This window comes from Aphelocoma coerulescens, chromosome 3 (genome assembly GCF_041296385.1).
Source record: "Aphelocoma coerulescens isolate FSJ_1873_10779 chromosome 3, UR_Acoe_1.0, whole genome shotgun sequence".
NCBI lineage: Eukaryota > Metazoa > Chordata > Aves > Passeriformes > Corvidae > Aphelocoma > Aphelocoma coerulescens.
In genome coordinates this window covers 33,186,960-33,205,011 of record NC_091016.1, presented here as the reverse complement: position 1 = coordinate 33,205,011, position 18,052 = coordinate 33,186,960, and the positions used below count along the sequence as shown (strand labels likewise).

At 37.7% G+C, this 18,052-nt stretch overlaps 1 protein-coding gene across 3 annotated transcripts in view; it reads left to right on the top strand.

Moving 5' to 3' along the window:
* Positions 1-17,679, top strand: part of SRBD1 (S1 RNA binding domain 1) — a 125,633-nt gene extending 107,954 nt beyond the window's left edge. For all 3 annotated transcript variants that reach the window (XM_069009761.1, XM_069009760.1, XM_069009759.1), the window contains exons 20-23: positions 1,493-1,669; positions 3,454-3,606; positions 14,208-14,392; positions 16,640-17,679. In XM_069009761.1, the coding sequence (XP_068865862.1) occupies positions 1,493-1,669; positions 3,454-3,606; positions 14,208-14,392; positions 16,640-16,929 (805 nt within the window). In that variant the 3' untranslated portion in view covers positions 16,930-17,679. The remainder of the gene's footprint in view (positions 1-1,492; positions 1,670-3,453; positions 3,607-14,207; positions 14,393-16,639) is intronic.
* The last annotated feature ends 373 nt before the right edge of the window (positions 17,680-18,052 follow it).

Below are 18,052 nucleotides of genomic sequence, written 5' to 3'. Positions count from 1 at the left end.
TTTAGCCCCTTAGAATCATTCTTAAAAACATCTTTCCATGTTTTGGAAAAGTCTCTCTTTCTATTCTTTTTGCTTTTCCACTTTCTCTTTCATGTTCTTTTTCTGCATATCCAGCCCCTAGCTGACTGTGCAGATGCAGTCTTAAGTTTCCTTCAGACACACAGTTTGAGATTGTCACCCTAGCTAAATTGCAGCCTGAGCAGAGCTTTCTGCTTGTGGTTTCTGATGCATCAAATATACGTCTTGACTCATACGACACAGGGAGGGGATGGCAGTGCTACAGTTTTTGCATTACTGCTGAGTATTGTGTTGAAAAACTTGAGATAATCAGCAGAAAATTCTGTCAGCTATGTAATGTTCCTTTGTCAGTGTAAATAAGATGGACTTCTCAATGTTTCTAAGAAATTTTTGAAGAAAATTCCATTCCTAATGATTAATATTCTGTCTGTGGTTAAAGGTGTGTCCCTCTAATTTCATTCTGCACTTTCACCAACTTCGGACTATTTTTATAACTTTTGCTTAAGCATGAGAATAATGGAAAGATTTTTTTCTTTCTTTCCCCTGAGATTTTATGACTCTTGCTGGGTTTGCTGGTGGTGTTTTTCTAGAATCAGTCTGTGCCATTCCACAAACAGATCACTGCTGCTGCTACCTTAAAGTAGTGGCATCTGATGCATAGATCCTAGTGGGTGACATTTCCTTCTCTAGTGCCAGGAGTAACTCCCCACGAGAGCTCTTTTCTCTGTTTTTATGATTAACATACTCCACACACAGAAAGTTTTACTCGCATGTACATACAGAAGATGCGCAGCAAGCCCGCTGCTTCCTGAAGCAACCTGGCTAACTGCTGTTGGACTACACAGGTAAGGTCTTGGCCAGGTCCAAGTTACCCTCAGAACAAGTCATGCAGCCTTTTCCTGATGCTTTTTATTTCAAGAACAGCTGAGAGAAAAGAAACAAGCTTTGTGGATCAGTTAAATTGTGTGAGGAAGGCAAGCTGCTCCCAGCCATTCTCCTTGTGCATAGCAGACGTGAGCCCTTCATATTGGAGCAAGGTGTTTCACTACCATTGGAAGAGCTTAGAGGGGACTGTTCTTACAGGAACAATTTATCTGTTCTGAGCCCTCCTCCCACACTGTTTCCTGAAGAGGGCAGCTGGGGGCAGGCTCTAAGACATGACAAATTGAATTGGCATTACGGAAATAGCCAACAGATCATAAATTACATGGCCCTGGCTTACTAGTTAGGCATGTACAGAACCATATTGCTGTACTAAGTTTTGTTGACTTGAGTGGATTCCTTCCATAGAACTAAAAGAAAGCATCCTTTTTCAGATGATGCCTTTGGTCTGGGAGTCTATTTGCTAATTTCTTAGCAGTTTTTAAGTTTTGTAAACCAGATTTTCTATAGGAATGTGTATCCTTGTAATGGGTAGCACTTGCATTGATGACTGTTCAATGGTAATAAAAGTATTCTGTACATTTTCTCTTAGACACATTGCAGGGCTGAATACTAACAGGGCTAAAAATATAATTGAATGGCGAGAGAAGAACGGACCATTTATAAACCGAGAACAGCTCAAAGAAGTTAAAGGTTTGGGTCCCAAAACCTTCCAACAATGTGCTGGCTTCATCAGATTCAATCAAGAGTATATAAAGACGTTTTGCAGGTAACAGAGGTTTTAACTGTTCTGACTAAATTGTCTGAAATAGGATAAGACTTCCCCTTTTCTGCTTTGTATTCATGCTTGAGGCTCAAGGAATCCAAGACCACTGTGCTCTGAAAGACAACAAATTAACTTGTTGAAGTTGATGGTTCAGGTTCTTCCTCTGAATAGTCATGACTTGTTAGCCTAGTCCTCTAAGTCAGGGTTTTGATAAATATGTAAGTTTAATCAACAATTTTGCCCCTGAATTGGTGTAAGAAATTTGTCGTATGGCCGTGTTGGGATCTGAGATATTAAAACTTTAGTCTTGTGTTTCAGGCATAATTTAGAGGTCTTTAAATTAATTAATTTAATGTGGTAAAGATTATTCTGCAGAACTTAATGGTAGTAAACTAGTGCACATCTTTGGAGTTTCAATTTCATTACCTGGAGAGAGGAAGTTGAGTAGCTGCCTAGATCAAACTGTGTCTATGTTATACTCCTGTGCCTAGCAAGTGTGATGTAACTGTCTTCTGTCTGCAACATGTGGGGCCTTTTCCCAAGTCCAGTTTGTCAACAGTGCATCACCCTCTTCCCTGTCATCTCATTCCCTGATTCTGTACCAAGTCTTCTACTCTTTCAACCATTCATAGCGCTCCTCTTGACCTTTCTACAGCTGAAAATGCCCTTTCTAGCGCAATGTCTCTTCTCCTGTCTTCTCTCATTTCTCTTTCCAAAATAAAGAACTAAGAAAGGGCATGGTGGTAGCACCATCCCCACACTTTTGCCACTGGCTCTTCTCAAAGAAATATTTTCCTGGGAAGCACATGCTATTTTTTAGCCAGCGCAGTGCTCAGAAGCAATACTGTATTCCCAGTTGCTGCTGGCCGAGCAGCACACGCGTAACTTCCAGGCAGGACGTGGGCACATAGGGACTGGCTTTCTGCCCAGGTGGAAGGTATACAGATTGGTTGCCCATCTGGCAGGGAAGCAGAGGCTGCAGGCCAAATGGTGCTCGCTGTAAGCACCAGAAGACCAAAGAAATTGCTTCCAAAGCTCTCTATGATTGATAGGTCTTACTTTGTACAGATCTGTTCTAGTTTCTCTTGTTCGTGCTGCAATATAACCAATGAAGAAAAGGCTGATGGTTCCCCCCCCCCCCAAATGTTCACTGGTGAAATTTGAACATTGTTTTGGGGTTTTTTTTAACCTTCCTGGAACATGATTCTGATGTTAGTGAGATGCCATAAAACCTGGGAGCACTGTATAACCTGAGAAATGGATTTTGAGGCCAAAGTAAAGCTCTAACAGCACTGCCTCCACAACACTTCTTGTGGGTCCAGGTGACATAACCAGAGGCTTTTGAAATGAACTTTGAGGTTTCATTTTTATTCTTTCTAATCGTGTTGATGACTTTAGAGTGCTGTGTGAAATAATTTTTGTGCTTTTTACTTGAAAGTTAACAAATAGTGGTTATTTTAAAAATTGGTATGGAAAGAGGAAATTATGTCTGCATTTCTGCCAACAGTTGATGAGTGGAGCCCAAAATGCCAGTGCTAGTTTCAGGTCTTTCAGTGTGTTCTCTTTTGTCCTCCAAAAGCAGGAGCCACTTGTGATTTAGGAAACAAAACCAAAAAGGCATGAAAGGAGCACTTGCAGTAGGAGTCATTTGATGCCTTTAATGTATCCTGAGAAATTTCTTTGTTTGAGGGAAACTTCCAGGGAAAAAGTGTATTGGTTTTGTGTGTGGACACTGGGCCAGGATCATCTTTGTTGAGAATGACATGTCTGTTTTTGATTTCTGGCAGTAATAAGAAAAATGAACTTGGAAGTCGTGCACTTTTGACTAAAGCAGGTGCACTGGGTAAAAAGAAGAGTAAACTAACACCATGTGCCTTGCAACAGCCCAATCCTTTGGACCAAACTTGTATTCATCCAGAGTCTTACAACATTGCAATGAGGTAAGTGATGGGAAAGCTTTTGAACCACTGACACCATCAATTATTAAAATGGAAGTACTGATTTTTCTGACAACAGTCTGCTCAGCCTTTTGAGACAGGAATATTTATATTAATTTGAAGCTTTCACCCCTTTCTTCAAGAAGGCGGCATGCTTTGGATATATGCGAGCATGTGGCATTACTACGGGCCTTTAAAATTAAACTTTGACATTGCAAGACCTAATTAAGATGTATATACAAGTTCCCAAACACACAAATGCTATGATTGTTTTACCAAGTGGCTAAAAGAAGAGAATGGTTTTTGTGTATGTCAGAAAAAAGTAATTGGGAATCCATGTGTGTTTCTGAAATGCTACTATAAACTGTGATCTTTTCTGTCAGCAGCTCTGATTGAAATTGGACTATTTTTTCTCTTCAGAAAACATTATCTCCTACCATAAATGGGCACATATTTATTTTTCAAGTGATTTTTGCTGAACAGACTCTTTTCTTAAAAAGTACTGAAGCTAATTTCACCAGTAGCCAGTCACTTTAAGGTTCTTGTGATCTCTGTTGGAAATATTATACCTGGACAAACAAACTCTTGCTTCCTGTTTTATAAACAAAACTATCTTTAAATCTCACAGAGAGATGCTGAATTTCTGAATTCACGAAACTTGACTTTCTTATCTGGAAAAGTCATACAGGACTTTCCATTTTTAGGACACCTTCCCTTCAGTGTGTACTCTGTTCTCACTTCCTATCCATAGGTCTCCATGCTTTCCTTCTGCTAGGCATGCAGTGCACTTTTGTTTCCATCCTCTCCCTGCCACACTTCATTCTTCTTTGTGCCTGATTCTAGGACCCACTGTGCAATTTCCTGGTAGAGTCTATTGCAGTTGTGCAGTGTGTAGATAACTGTTTTCTCCTTTTCCATGACCATTTCCCTTTTTTCTTACGCATCAGCATTTGTTACAAAGTCTCTGCCCTGTGCAGCTATGGGAAAAAACAACCAGGCAAGCTCCTGATCTTAATGATCTTATATTTGGTAGGAGATTTGTAGGGTGTGCAGCTTGGTCACCCCAACTGGAGATTATTCAGTGTAAGTGAGTCAACGTGAAAAACAAAAATAAATTGGTTATTCAAAGATAATTTTGATTTTCAATATTGATTTTCACTCAAATTTCAAGTACTGGGGTTTTAGTTTTTACCTTTCCAGCCCTGGTACACTAATAAAATAATCAGTAAAGTGGTCACAGTGCTACCAGCCTTGCTTTAAGTCTGATGTGGAAGGATTGCTTTAGGGAGTGGAGAAGTATATCCAGGTAATGGTGGAATACAGTAATTGCCCTACACACAGTATTTTCACAAAGGTTGGTCAGAAAATAAAGAATTGTGACTTTGTTTCCAGAGCAGCAAAGGTTACTTTTACATGTGAAGTGGTGAGTGGGATTGCTATTGCATAGGGTAGAACAGATGCTCACATACAGCTGAAATTCTACAATTTTAGTAGGTATCACAGATCATGTAATTGTGATTTGAAATTTGACTGGGAACCCACCAATAGCACTATCTAAAAAATAAATAGAATAAAAAAACTTAATGAGCACAACTTTTACATCTCAGCCAAGACAGTGGTTTGAGTCCCAGGCTTGTGCGTGTTTCAGAGATGGGCTGGCACCTATTGCACAGCCAGCACTGCTTAGAAGGTACCTTGCTGAATCTTAAAATGTCTCACCTTCAAACTTGCATTTCAAGAGCTTCTAAGCCAATGCAGAAGTGCTACATGGCTGGAGACCAGTGTTAATTTATCTCATCATCTCTTTGGATAATGCAATTATTTTACAGTAGATTTCCAGCAGTGCCAGTTTCTATCCTCTGTTCCTCACCGAACACTTTACCTTCCTAGAATGAATTTTCTGATGTAGTATTTAGGTCCAAATGCATGTCATACATATTGTACCATACAGGATTTTATTGGGGGGGGGGGGTTTAGGGTTTTTTTAATGCAAAAGAATATAAGCTGATTACAAAGCAAATATACATCAATTACAGTATCTGCTAATGAACCACCAAAACTAATAAGCAAAGCACCTCTCTCTATAACTAACTGAATCAGTCTTTTCTGCATCCTTTGGGCTCTTTCTCTGTTGTCTTCTTACTTTCATAGTACTGCTTCATGTAGTACGATGGGTGGGGGGGAAGTCTCCAAGTGCTTTCTGTGCTTTTTGTGAATGTACTTGATGTACAACAGTGTTTGTATTTTTCTTGCAATCAAAAGATAATTTCTTTGAAAGCTTGTTAAATATGGTGACAGCTTTTATGGTAGAGATTGTATGAATATGCAGCAACTTGATATCCCAAAATGGTGTGGGGAAGGGGGAAAATATGTTTAATGTTTTTTCATGGCAAATAACTGTTTTGAGAAAAGAAAATATAGCTGTGCAGCAAACTGACAAAAGCCAAGAAGTGTAGTATTAAAAATTGACACTGGTGACATAAGGGCTAAATATAAACCAGACATCCTCCCCTCAAGCAACTAATGCTATAATTTAGCAATGATTATATATTTAAAATGACTTTTCAAAAAAAGCATATGAGCTGCTAAGCTTCTCAGAACTTATGAAAACAGCTTTCCAAACCTTTTTTCCTGCCTAAATATGAATTAAGAAAAATTTTTACTAGGAATTCAGACTGCATCGAGTATTCAGTCCAAAGCTTATCGGGGCTGATGGCAAGTTTTGTTGAAAGGCAGTGGATGGGACTGGCCTTGTAATTTCCTTTTGCTGAGCCTACGTTCATGAGAAGGCTTTTGAGAGCCTGAAGATCAAATTGTGTTCATGGGGTTGGTTGGAGGTGTCTTACAGAAGTTAGGCAGTACCTGAAAGTCTTTCTAGAATGTTAGAATTAAACTAGGTTAAAACCTAATTGATAGTTCTTATAACTTAAAATGTATGAGAAAAGTTGAAACTGTTAGATGTAGGTTAGAATTGGTATTTAGTAATAAAGTTTTCTTAAAAATACATCTTCATGAATTCTCTGGCTTTAGTGCTATCAGAGTATTTCTTCTTTTTCTGTGCCTACACTGAACTTTGTCAGGGAGTGTGTCAAGTTCACAGGTGGATCTGTGCTGCCAAAGGGCAGAATTGTCTTGAATATGACCAGATTTGATCAAAACTACAGTATTACATACCTTTTACCACAAAACATAAAATGTATGGAATAGCTGCTGCATAAATGAATCATAAAGGGTACCTCATGCAATGTCCACCACATCTTGCTATGAGAAAGTAGTTTCTGAAAGTTTTATTGGATTAAAAGTTTTCATGGAAAATTGCATTTATTTTTAAATGAAATAAGATGGTGATTTTTATCCACTGCTTATAGCCAAATTACCCAAAAGCAGCAGTCTACATTGCAGATTTATGACATGCAAAATTATCAGTTTTTAAAACAATGTTTTTGAGGGATAGAAATTTACCAAAATTTGAAACCACTAATTTTCTTTTTCAGGACTATTTTGTAGCTTGAAAAGCCAATCCATTAAAGAAAAATATGGTTAAAAGAATTACTCCCAAGTGGTGACTTTGGTTGCCAAACTTCAGGCTGAAACCAATTTTTAGGGCTGATTTAGAAACCCCTGAAAAATAAGGTTTTTATAATGGAAACTCTGATGTAATCTTTACTACAGTGGTACAAATGGTGCTGGTATGATTGATTTATGGCATTTAAGCATCTTAACTTAAAATCTGTACCATTTCTGTAAAATAATTGGAAAATATCCTACTGGTGATTTAACATGCTCTGCAGAAGACCAAAACATTTTTGTTCATGGTTTCCACACTGTCAGAGCTTGGCTTTGTCATGTGCAGCGATCAAGCTTATGAACATCTCTAAATATTATGAATTGGAATTTCCAAAAAGTTAAAATAAAAACCTCAAAACTTTATAGACAGCCTATTTTCTTGCAAAGCAGAACCGTGCTTTAAGTTTCTGAAAAGTCTATATGTGAAAACCAGTTTATAGTGGCAGAATCTTCTGCATACAATTAATACAATATGTAGAGCATATCCAATTTCTTGGGATGTATTGTTAAAGAATTGGTAGGAAAACAAAGGAAACATTTAGGAAGTCCCCAAAAGTTACAACCAGGTTATGCTTATAGACCAATATGTTGGAAAGAAAAGGGAATGTTTTTCCTTTGTTCTGTCGGTCTGCTGGGTGCAGTTGGTTTCATGTGACTGAATTTTAACATTTGCTGATTTTTTATTCAAATCTCATTAAAATGCTTTTTGTGATAGGTTGGCACTCAGAATGTGTATTTGCTGCTCACAGATTGCAGCATCTGGCAGACAGGTTGTATTTTAGACTGACTTAGAGATACAAATTTTTGCCAATATAAAAGACCTAAAGCTGTGATTTAGAGTAACAAAGGTGAGGATCTTCCTTAGTTAATTACCCAGGCTTAGGACATCACCTGGTAGAGGCCAGTCCTGCTCACTGTGGTTGCTTATACCTTAAGATAATTTTTTGACATACTGAGCAGAGTCACTTGCAGTGAAGATTCATGTCCTCTGTGTATTGATAATGCTGCTTGATATCTTCAGAAGGAATTCAAAATCCTGAGAGGCTTCAGCAAGTGCTCGTTCCTGTGCTTTTTCTTCACTGAAGCTAAACACTTGGATTTGGTGCTCATTTCAGCAAGGCATTTGTGTTGATAACAGTTTATATTCCATTGTAGGCCAATCAATCATATTTCAAATATCCCTCGTGTTTCTTGTACTCTGTATGGGTGGATGTAACAGCTTTGGGTTTTTGTAACAGCTGATCCATGGTATCTCATTTGCTGTGCTGATAAGCTGCATTTGCTGGCTTTGAAGGCAAGTACAGGCACACGAGAAAATGCAGAAGAAAAACTGTTGATGAGGCCACCGAAAGAAAGAGATTTTCCTCTCCTGCCCTTTATGCAACTGGAAGCTTGTCCTTTTATGGCATTTCCAGCTCTCTGGCAGGCTGGTTTGCCTCTATCCAGATCCCTGAGTTGTCACCTGACAACTGAGGCAATGCTTAAGGGAAGTAGAAATCAGGGAGGGAGTTATTACTTAGTATGGTATTTGAGCAATGAAGACTAATTGTTGTGTCCTACTTAATAATGCAGTCTACATGGGAATATTTTTACAGAGGATAGGAGTTGTTATTGTGGTGGGAGGCCTTTCCTTACAAGTCATCAGAAATATCTCTTGTCCACTTGAATGAGACTATACTTGCATGTACACGTGTGGGTATTCAAGTTATTTACTGTGCAGAATAATACTTAATAAAGTCTTATGTTTTGGGTTTTTTTTTTAAAGAAACTTTAAAAACTTAAACTCGGTCAATTAATGAACCTTTATGACTATTTCCAATAGCCAATGTCCAGCCCCAGTTAAGGAGAACACTTGCAGAATTATGGCCATTAAGTGTTATAAATAACAGTTCAAATTCATCACTTTTGAAGGCCAGTTCATTCACAGGTTTTCTACTAACTTAACTGGATTTTTTGGAAGCCGTATTTTTGAAAGTGATCTTGTCAGTAAACAAAAGAGCAGAAAAAGCTTTCACTGCCAATTGCCATCCAATAAAGAGATTTTGAAACTTTAATGTGTTGTAAAATACAGTTAACAAGAATGATTAGAAGAACTTGGAAATAATGGAGAAATATGCTCCATTTACACTATAAATACTAGACACATAAATCAAATGGTATGCTTTAAATTTGTTGTAATTTTTGGAACTTACGTAACTTCCCACTAGTTGCATGTAGAAAAAGATACGGGACAAAACCCCCCAGAAGACCTTTTTAATGGAATTATCTCCTTTAAGTGTAGTATACTAGGTCTTTGTGGATAACTAATCATGTTTCACTATTTTGTATCTCGGGTTGCACTCCAGTTATGTGATATATCAACAATCATGAGAACAGCCAACAGCAGCATGCCTAATGGTATGGGAGCAAAGTAGCTATGCTGTAGTGGAACTGTGTCTGAATTTCTTTTCCCATTTAGAAACTCTTTGTCTCGGAATTTATACATTCAAAATGTCATAAACTGGGTGCTTTCTGCATGTACTCCAATAATCTGTATTATTAATAATTTATGCATTTGAAGAAAAACATACTGGTTAAATAACTTTGGCTAAACCACATAAGTAGTTTTAGATATATTTGAATCTTTAGCTTTCTGTGATCAGCAATTAATTGCAGAGAGTAAGCACAAATAGATTGATACATAGTCTTCATTGGTAATCAAAAATTTAGGATCTGTATCACTGGTGGGAACAAGAGCAGTCAACATCTGCATTATACAAATACTGCTTTTGCACTTCAAAACATTACTAAATCATAAATGTCTGTCTAATTTAAGCTTGTGTCTGTCATAAATGTACGTTTTACCTAACAAAGTGCATGCTAATGCAGAGTTGTTTTGTTTTCAGAGTGATTATGTTGCTTTACCGTTAATTCATGTGTGTGCTGTGACAAGATGTAATGGCGTATCACGTTGCTTTAATGTAATGAATCCAGTACTCCCAGCTCTTAAGTCGTGTTGCTGGAAATGATTACATAAAACAGAAATGACTGTAACTAAAGCCCTTGCAAAGCTTTAGAACTCCTGCACATTATAAGAAGCTTTTTGGGGGTGGTTAGAGTAACTTCTTAAAAATTTACTGTCGGCTTCCCTTGGTAAAATTTTTACTCCCTTCTGACTGTTTTTTTGCATTCCAGTGAAATTTGCATTATCTTTTAAGCATTGCAAGGGCTGTGCTGTAATTTTGTGCAGATGTGTATGTTAAGTGAACGTGATGTGCTTATTTGTTACATTTATGCTACTTTTCTTTCTTTCCTTATCTGGATAAGATGGATGAAATTATGTATTAAATGAAAACATCAGTCATTTATCCATGACCATTCTCTGCAGGTCCTGTAAGACTGCGAAGATTGCTTTTAAAACTAAGGTGATTGCAAAGGTTTCTGAGGATTCTCTAAATCTCAAAACCATAAAATTCGGAGTTCTAAACTGTTTAAATTTCACCCTGTTCTTCCTAAGGCTCTGGCAGCTTTTATCTGAGTTGATGTACATTGAGCAGAAAGTTCACCATTCATTCAGATACTCAACATTTGAGGAAGTAAGGGTAATATATCTTATAAGAATGACCTCACTTCAGAAAAAAAGTCTCATCTTCCCCATTTCTGTTAACTTTTCTTTAGGTTTTGTCTTTCTACTAGATAAACATAGCACTTGAGCTACTGCAACGTATTATTTATTTCACATATGTAGCCAGGAAAATACTTTAAGGACTTTCATTTTTGCACAGATCATTCATGTTCTTATGTTGTGCAGCTGGGGTTGTCATTAACAAATTGTGCGAGTGAGATATTTCAAGGATTTTAATGAGATAGTTGAACATTAAGAAGATCAAAATATTTAAATCTTTTTTACCTCATAGCCATATCCCAGCATTACTACCAACTATGTCTTTTTTTTTTTCTGACCTTGAAGTAACTCTTGGAGGAAGTTGTTGGATTGCTTTTTTAAGGAAAAAATAAACTTTGTTCTTAGCAATGACATTTAAAAATAGAAACTACCCTTTGCACCTAATGCACCACTGTTCAGTCAGAAACTTGTGCTTTACCGTGATTTTTTTTTTTAGCCCAAGTGCCCTCAGGCTATGTTGAGTAAAAATGATACATTAAATATATAATTAGAATAATCAGTATTTCTAAAACTAAATGCATCTGCAATCACTAAGAAGTTACTTTAATTTGGAAATACTTTAATACATAGGTTTTACCTAAACCTGTCCTAAAAAGATGACAATTTCCAAAATAGAAATAATACTGTTTCTTATAAGAGTATTTCTTCTCTGTGTGTGGGCATGCTGGGCTTTGTTACAGTGCTCTGTTTGCTGTGATATATAACTTACAATTTTGAAATATTCTTAACAGAATGCCTGATTTTTAGAACACTAAAATTCTTTAGAAGTTGATGGGACTTCTCATGTACTTAGAATTGGGCATGTGTTTAAGCATCATCTTCACGTGGAGCCAAAATTTTACTATGGGCAGTAACCACATTAATAAATTATTTACACAACTGTAATTGATAACTTAGGACCCAAACCTACTGCCCTTGCCTAGATGAGGAATCCTTTTTAATTTCAGATAAATGCTTTGGGATGTCCAGAGGGAGGTGGCTGCAGGGAAGGAGTGGGAGGTGAAATCCCTTTCATGAATTGTGCTTGAAGGCTTAGGTGCTTGAGTTGTGTCCTGTTTCAGGCTGGTTTTCTTTCTAGCAGTGTGCATGTAGCACCGTTCATTCTGACTGCGTTATCCACACATTTCACAGCTTTGTGTGATTTTTAGTACCCCTTGGTGGCTGTTCTGTGTGGTTGCACTGACTGGTGGTGAAACCCACCCCTGATCAATTTACGAAGTCAATGCGCTTCTGCGAAATTCTAATGGTGAGAAAGTGTTACTTGGACGTACTCAAGCCGAGTTTCCATTTGAAGGGAAATAAAGCCAAGTACGTGAATGTCAGCAAACTTGTTTATAGGGGTGGGTGGTAAGGCATACATTATTTAGAAGGTTGAGTCATGAGGCTGGTCGGGTTTGTCATGTTACATCTGGCATGTCAGTCAAAGCTGGGGCAGCTGCCGCCTGTCACTAGTGCTCTGCTGGGGCATTGTCCAGCCACCAGCGCTAGCAGCCCCCAGCAGTCTGGAGAGGAGCACTTCACCTGGGCCTGGGCTCATTTTCAGAGTGATCATTGCAGCCACTTTTGGGGCTCCTTTAAGACCAAAAAAAGGTGGTTTCATTTCACAGAACATTGGATATTTTTCATATCTATTATTAGACAAAATATTTGAGCTGTAGTGGTGAGGTTTGTTAGCTTACAGAAAAAGAAATTGCACTTGATATTATAAAACATTTTGCATGTTTTGTTATATACTTTGCTTCCAAACCACCTTAAACTACTTTAAAACGTGATGTCAAAAGTCAAAATGCAGTCAAAGCAAAACTCAATAAATCCAGAGAACAGCACTATTCACCGAGTCCTTAGTAAATTTCATTGTATACTGCCACAAGAAAGATGCATATGCACTAAAATAATTAGTGAAAACTGTATTTATCACTACTAAGTGCAAATCTCTGTGTTTGACCAGCACACTTAAGTCACTATGCTTGCACTTGAATTCAGTAAAGAAGTGGAAGTCCTGGCAGCCAGTTATAACAGATGTCCTCCTTTAGCAAAATTAGTGGACATTTTTAAGTGAAGCTTTCCCCTCATGCTCAAAGATGAATTTTGTGATTTACTGAAAGTCAGGTATTACTTTAATTATGTCTCTTCAATTTATATTTTGTCCAAAATAAATTTAGTTTTGTGTTTCAATCTGTATAACTTTCTATTGCTCACCATCTGAAAAAGTATCAGTTGGATTTCTTGAGTTAAAAAAGAGGAAACAACGAAACAAAAAAATCCCTCTGGGTCTCCTGACAAAAGAAACACTAGCCTCAGGTTTTGATAAAAGCACAGCATGTATTTTGGTAGGGGAAAGAAGGTTGAGTATCCAGGGCTTTTGCTGTCTTAAAGAGCTGGAATGTCTCCCATCAAGTTCAGGGCATGAACCTGCTGATCAGCTGTTCTTTTGAGACATGTAGTTTACACCTGTTGCAGAGCAGGATAAGGAGAGGAAAGAGGGATCTCTTTTAGGAATTGGGAAGGAATGTTTACTCACACTCTGTAGGACAGGGACAATAATTCTACCTTTCTGCTGTGGTGGAGAATATGCAAAAAAAAAAAAAAAATGTTCTTCCCGCCAACAATATGGGGCATGATAAAGCAGGATAGAAGAGGCTTATTTATTTGTGGTGAGATGCAGATCAGGGTGGAGATCACATGTCAGGACATAATTATTTAGAAGTATTTCTTTTCAGCTTTTTAGATACCAGTCCAAATTTGTCTCAGTCTGCAATGTGTGTATGTATGTAACAATAAGGAAAGATAAGAGTGTTTATGTTGTGTGAATACTTTGACTTAATGATTACCTAGTGTCTGAAAATGTTCTGAATGTTCTTAATCATGAAGTTCACAGGCAAGAGAAGTATTTCATGCTAAGTTTTTCTTAAGTTGGGTTAAAGATTTTTCATATTAATTTAATATTTTGAATGTTCATTGTTGCTTTACTAAATTGTTATTCATTTTAATTTGAATGACAGTGACAACTACAATAACAGCATTATAGAACTCTCACTGATTTCTAGGGAACTTTCATGGTAAAAGACATCTTTCAGTAATAGGGAAATTCAGTTTTATTGTGAGATGAAATAATTGGTCTGAAAAAAGATTTGAATTGCATTTCAATATTTTGTTTCTAGTTTTGCAATCTCTTCCAGAAGATACACATATACAGATAGACTCTAAGTTTCCATTTATGTGTCAGATCAGTGATGAGAGGATATGCACTTGAGAAACTTCATATTTTTTTAACAGAAGTTTTGTTCATGCATCAATGATAAGTAATAGAGCAAAGGTTCTGTTCCCACTAAAGGATGTTACAAATCTTTTTATCTTTGTTTGAACTTCCTAGGTTTTTATCTCTCATTGGAGGAAATGCAAATGACATAGGAAAATCAGATATGCAGCAAAAAGTAAATGCAGTAATTCAAAAGGAAGGACTGGAAGGCACAGCCAAAAGGCTTAATACCACTGTGCACACACTGCAGCTGATCATTGATGGTCTCACTCAGCCTGAAGGCTACGACATCCGAACAGGTAAACCTCAGTTTGGAAGGGTGTAATCTCAGTTTGCTTGTTCTACATATCAGTTTTAAACCAGCATACTTTCTTCTTCTAAAATCAGTACGAGATTTTCATGGACATGTAACTCCATTTCTTTTTTCAGTCAAGGTAAAGGCTATATCATAGTCAGATGTTTCTTTCCAGTTTGGTAAGTAAGGAGTGTGAATCCTGTCTGAAATCATGGCTTTTTCAGCCATAGGAAGGGGAGTTGTATGGCTGTTAACAAATGAAATAGTTTCAATATGTTGACTCTCTACTGATTGAATCTGTGTTGGCTCTCCATCACGGAGGGGAATGCTGAGTGGAACTGAAGCACATGGCTCATGACCTACCCTGGTTAAAACCTGCAGTGGTACTGAACAGTTTGAGGTAGAGGGAGAGAAACATGAGGTAATGAAGTAAAACATCTGGGGATGCTGTTGTGCAATGAAACAGCTGGATTCTCTTATGACAACAGGAGATAAAGGTAGACAGCAAAGATGGCAGCTTGTAATAACAAATAATAAATGTATGCTTAAGAAACAGCCAAACCAACATTTCTCTCCCCATCTTTTGGTTGATTAATAGTTTCCATGCATATTTTTTAAATATTCCCTACTAGTGATCTTGAAAATGTGTATTTTTGTTGTCTCAATTTGTTCTGGTGATCTCACATCTAAATTACAGTAGGCTGTTAACACAGGAAGACATAAAAGCAAAAGAGAGAATCTTCAGTGGAAATACTCATATTCTGTTGATCTAGGGCATTTGTTATTACTTTAGACAGGCTCTATGACTGGAGTAGGCAGCCGAGTAGCCTTATGTAGCTGTATGAATTTCTCCATCCTGAGTCCTTCCCATGGGCTGCAGCTCTTCATGAACTGCTCCAGCATGGTCCCTTCCATGGAGTGAAGTCCTTTAGAAACACTTTCATTGTTCCCTAATGGGGTCACAAGTCCTGCCAGAAAACCTGCTCTAGTGTGGGCTTCCCACAGGGTCACAGCCTTCTGGCATCTACCTGTTCTGGTGTAGGGCTCTCCAAGGGCTGCAGAGGAATCTCAGCTCTGGCAGCTGGAGCTCCTCATCCTCCTTCCCTTGGTGTCTGCAGAGCTGCTTCTCTCACATGTGCTCACTTCTCTCTCCTGTTGCTCTCCCATTCTCTCTTCAAGTCGCTGTTGCACAGGGATTTTTTTTTTTTCTTTTAAAAATGTGTTATCCCAGAGGCACTTACCACCATTGTTGATGGGCTCGGCCTTGGCCAGCAGGGGATCCATTGGACACAGGCAAAGCTGCTAGCAGCTTCTAACACATGCCACCATTCACAAGAGCCCACACACACACCTACCAAAACATTGCAATGCAAAGCCAATACAGATCCACAGACTGATTAAATTCCAGAGCATTTTAGCTATCAACTTGTTTAGGCTGAATTTTATTTCTCAAAAGCAAACAGAGAAAAATGATGGCAATTCTGGTTTGGTGATGTTCCCTGTGGAAAATCTCAGTCCTTATTGTATCTTGGAAAGGTCAAAAAATGGCAGGAAAAGATTGAAAGAGAAGTTGTTGAGATGACTCAGAAGGGTTTTCTGCAGAAGCAGAAAGTGGTAGGGAAGTAGAAGAGTTTAAAACATCTATCTGTGCCCTTAAATGCAGAATGTGAACATTAATCTCCCAGTATATTCCCTGCTTATGATAGTGCCTGTGGGATTTTCAGGTTGTCAGTGCAAAGCAGCACTGTGATGAAGCTTGTGTGATGTCATGGTGCAGATAAACAGCAAGCCTAAGAACCGTGCATTGCTGACTTTTCTCTTAGTATGTGATGAAACTGAGTACTCACCTTCCTGTGTAGAAATTTCTATAGGAATAGAATTTCATTATAATTGATGTAGCTCAAGAGTCACCTCAAGTATTTTCTCCCTAGATCAGAGAAAATTTAAAGAATATTTCATTCACTGGCTACTATACAACACACTTCTGATCCCCTCATGATAGTTTTCAAAGCACAAAATTCACTATACTTATTACTTCACTCATCAAAGTCCTCTAAAGTGATTCACAAAATATAAGAAACAAGTTGTTTATCACACATGGGTCTTTATTTAAAAAATGTACAGAAAGCAGTATTTGGGACCTAAGAGCCCCCTTGGGATGACTTACTAGTTAGAAACAATCCTCTGGAAACAACTCTTAGAAAACCTTTTTTTCCAGAGTCTTATTTGTGTTTCTTGTTTCCTATAACAGATTTTGATAAACCTGACTTCAAGAGAAGCATAGTCTGCTTTGAAGACTTAAGTGTTGGTGCTGTTTTGACTGGAAAAGTTGAAAATGCAACGCCATTTGGAGTTTTTGTTGATATTGGTGTGGGAAAATCGGGTTTGATTCCAGTGCGAAACATAACAGAAGCGAAACTCTCTAAAGTGAAGAAGAGAAGAAGCCTGGGCCTAGGTCCTGGAGAAAGAGTGGAAGTTAAAGTGCTTAATGTTGACATTCCTCGATTGAGGATCACCTTGGATCTAATTCGTGTGTTATGAGAGGGGTTTCAGGAATTGAGCCTTGACTTTAAAGGTTAAGTAATGTCAGCAAGGTTATGGAGACTCAGGCATTTAATGAGTGTCAAAAATGAACACATTCTGAAACCTTCAGCGCCTTGCTTTTTTTAATTTTTTTTTTTTTTTTTTTTTTTTTTTTTTTTTTTAGTTTAACAGTTTTACCACATTTCTTGAATCCTTTCTGTTAATAATTGCTGTAACAGTTTTTTGGATTACCTCCAAGCAACCTTGTTATTTTGTCTGCAGAGCAAATGAAGTTCCAGTGGGCTGTCAGACAGATCTCTTATCTGTTGTCTGTGCAAGATTTGCTGTCTTCATCTTCAGTTAGTACTGCACAAGCAGACACATCTGTAGCTCGCCTTCCAAAAAACAGCCATTCAGTTTGCCTGTTTTCTGCCTGACAGTCTAGAAGAGTTGTAGGAAAAAAGTGATCTTTTTAAGTTAAGTGTTTATGATGTTGCTTCAAAAGTAGTCTGAGGAAAAAGCATCTGCTAAAAGTATTGATGGTTCAGAAATAGTTATATTTAATTTATTTGACCAGCATTATTAGGAGGTCTTTTTACCTGTATTATTTTTGCTTGTTCAGTTATCATGGATTAACACAGTTGGATGTACCTTGCAGTTTAAGGAACTTTGCTCAAAGGTGGCAAAAGACATTTATGTTGTTCTATATTTCTGCAAAATAAAAACATTTCTGTCCATGTTTTCTCAATGTACTGGTTCTACAAGTGATTTAACAGTCCTAGTTGTCTTTCTTTCCAGCACATGCTTAATCAGTAACACTTCAGCTTGAGGATTTGTGTTTTAATAATGCTCACTGTTTCCTGCTAGGAGTGCCTAGCACAGGAGGTTTGTTTCTTCTAACTAGAGACTTCTTCTTTTTCTGGTATTTAGGTGGTGTTTCAAAAAATTTACCACTTGAGCCAAGTTTGCAAAGGACAGGTATCATGGAAGATTAGTTTCCAGCAACAGTAGATACATATATGTAGTCTTTCCAGGGAGTTTTTGGTGTGTTGGACATTTATTCCTTTGCAGCCAAACTTGCCTGTAAGTTGGCAGAAGCTCTGGTCTGCAACAGATGAGCCCAAATATACTACAGCAAGTG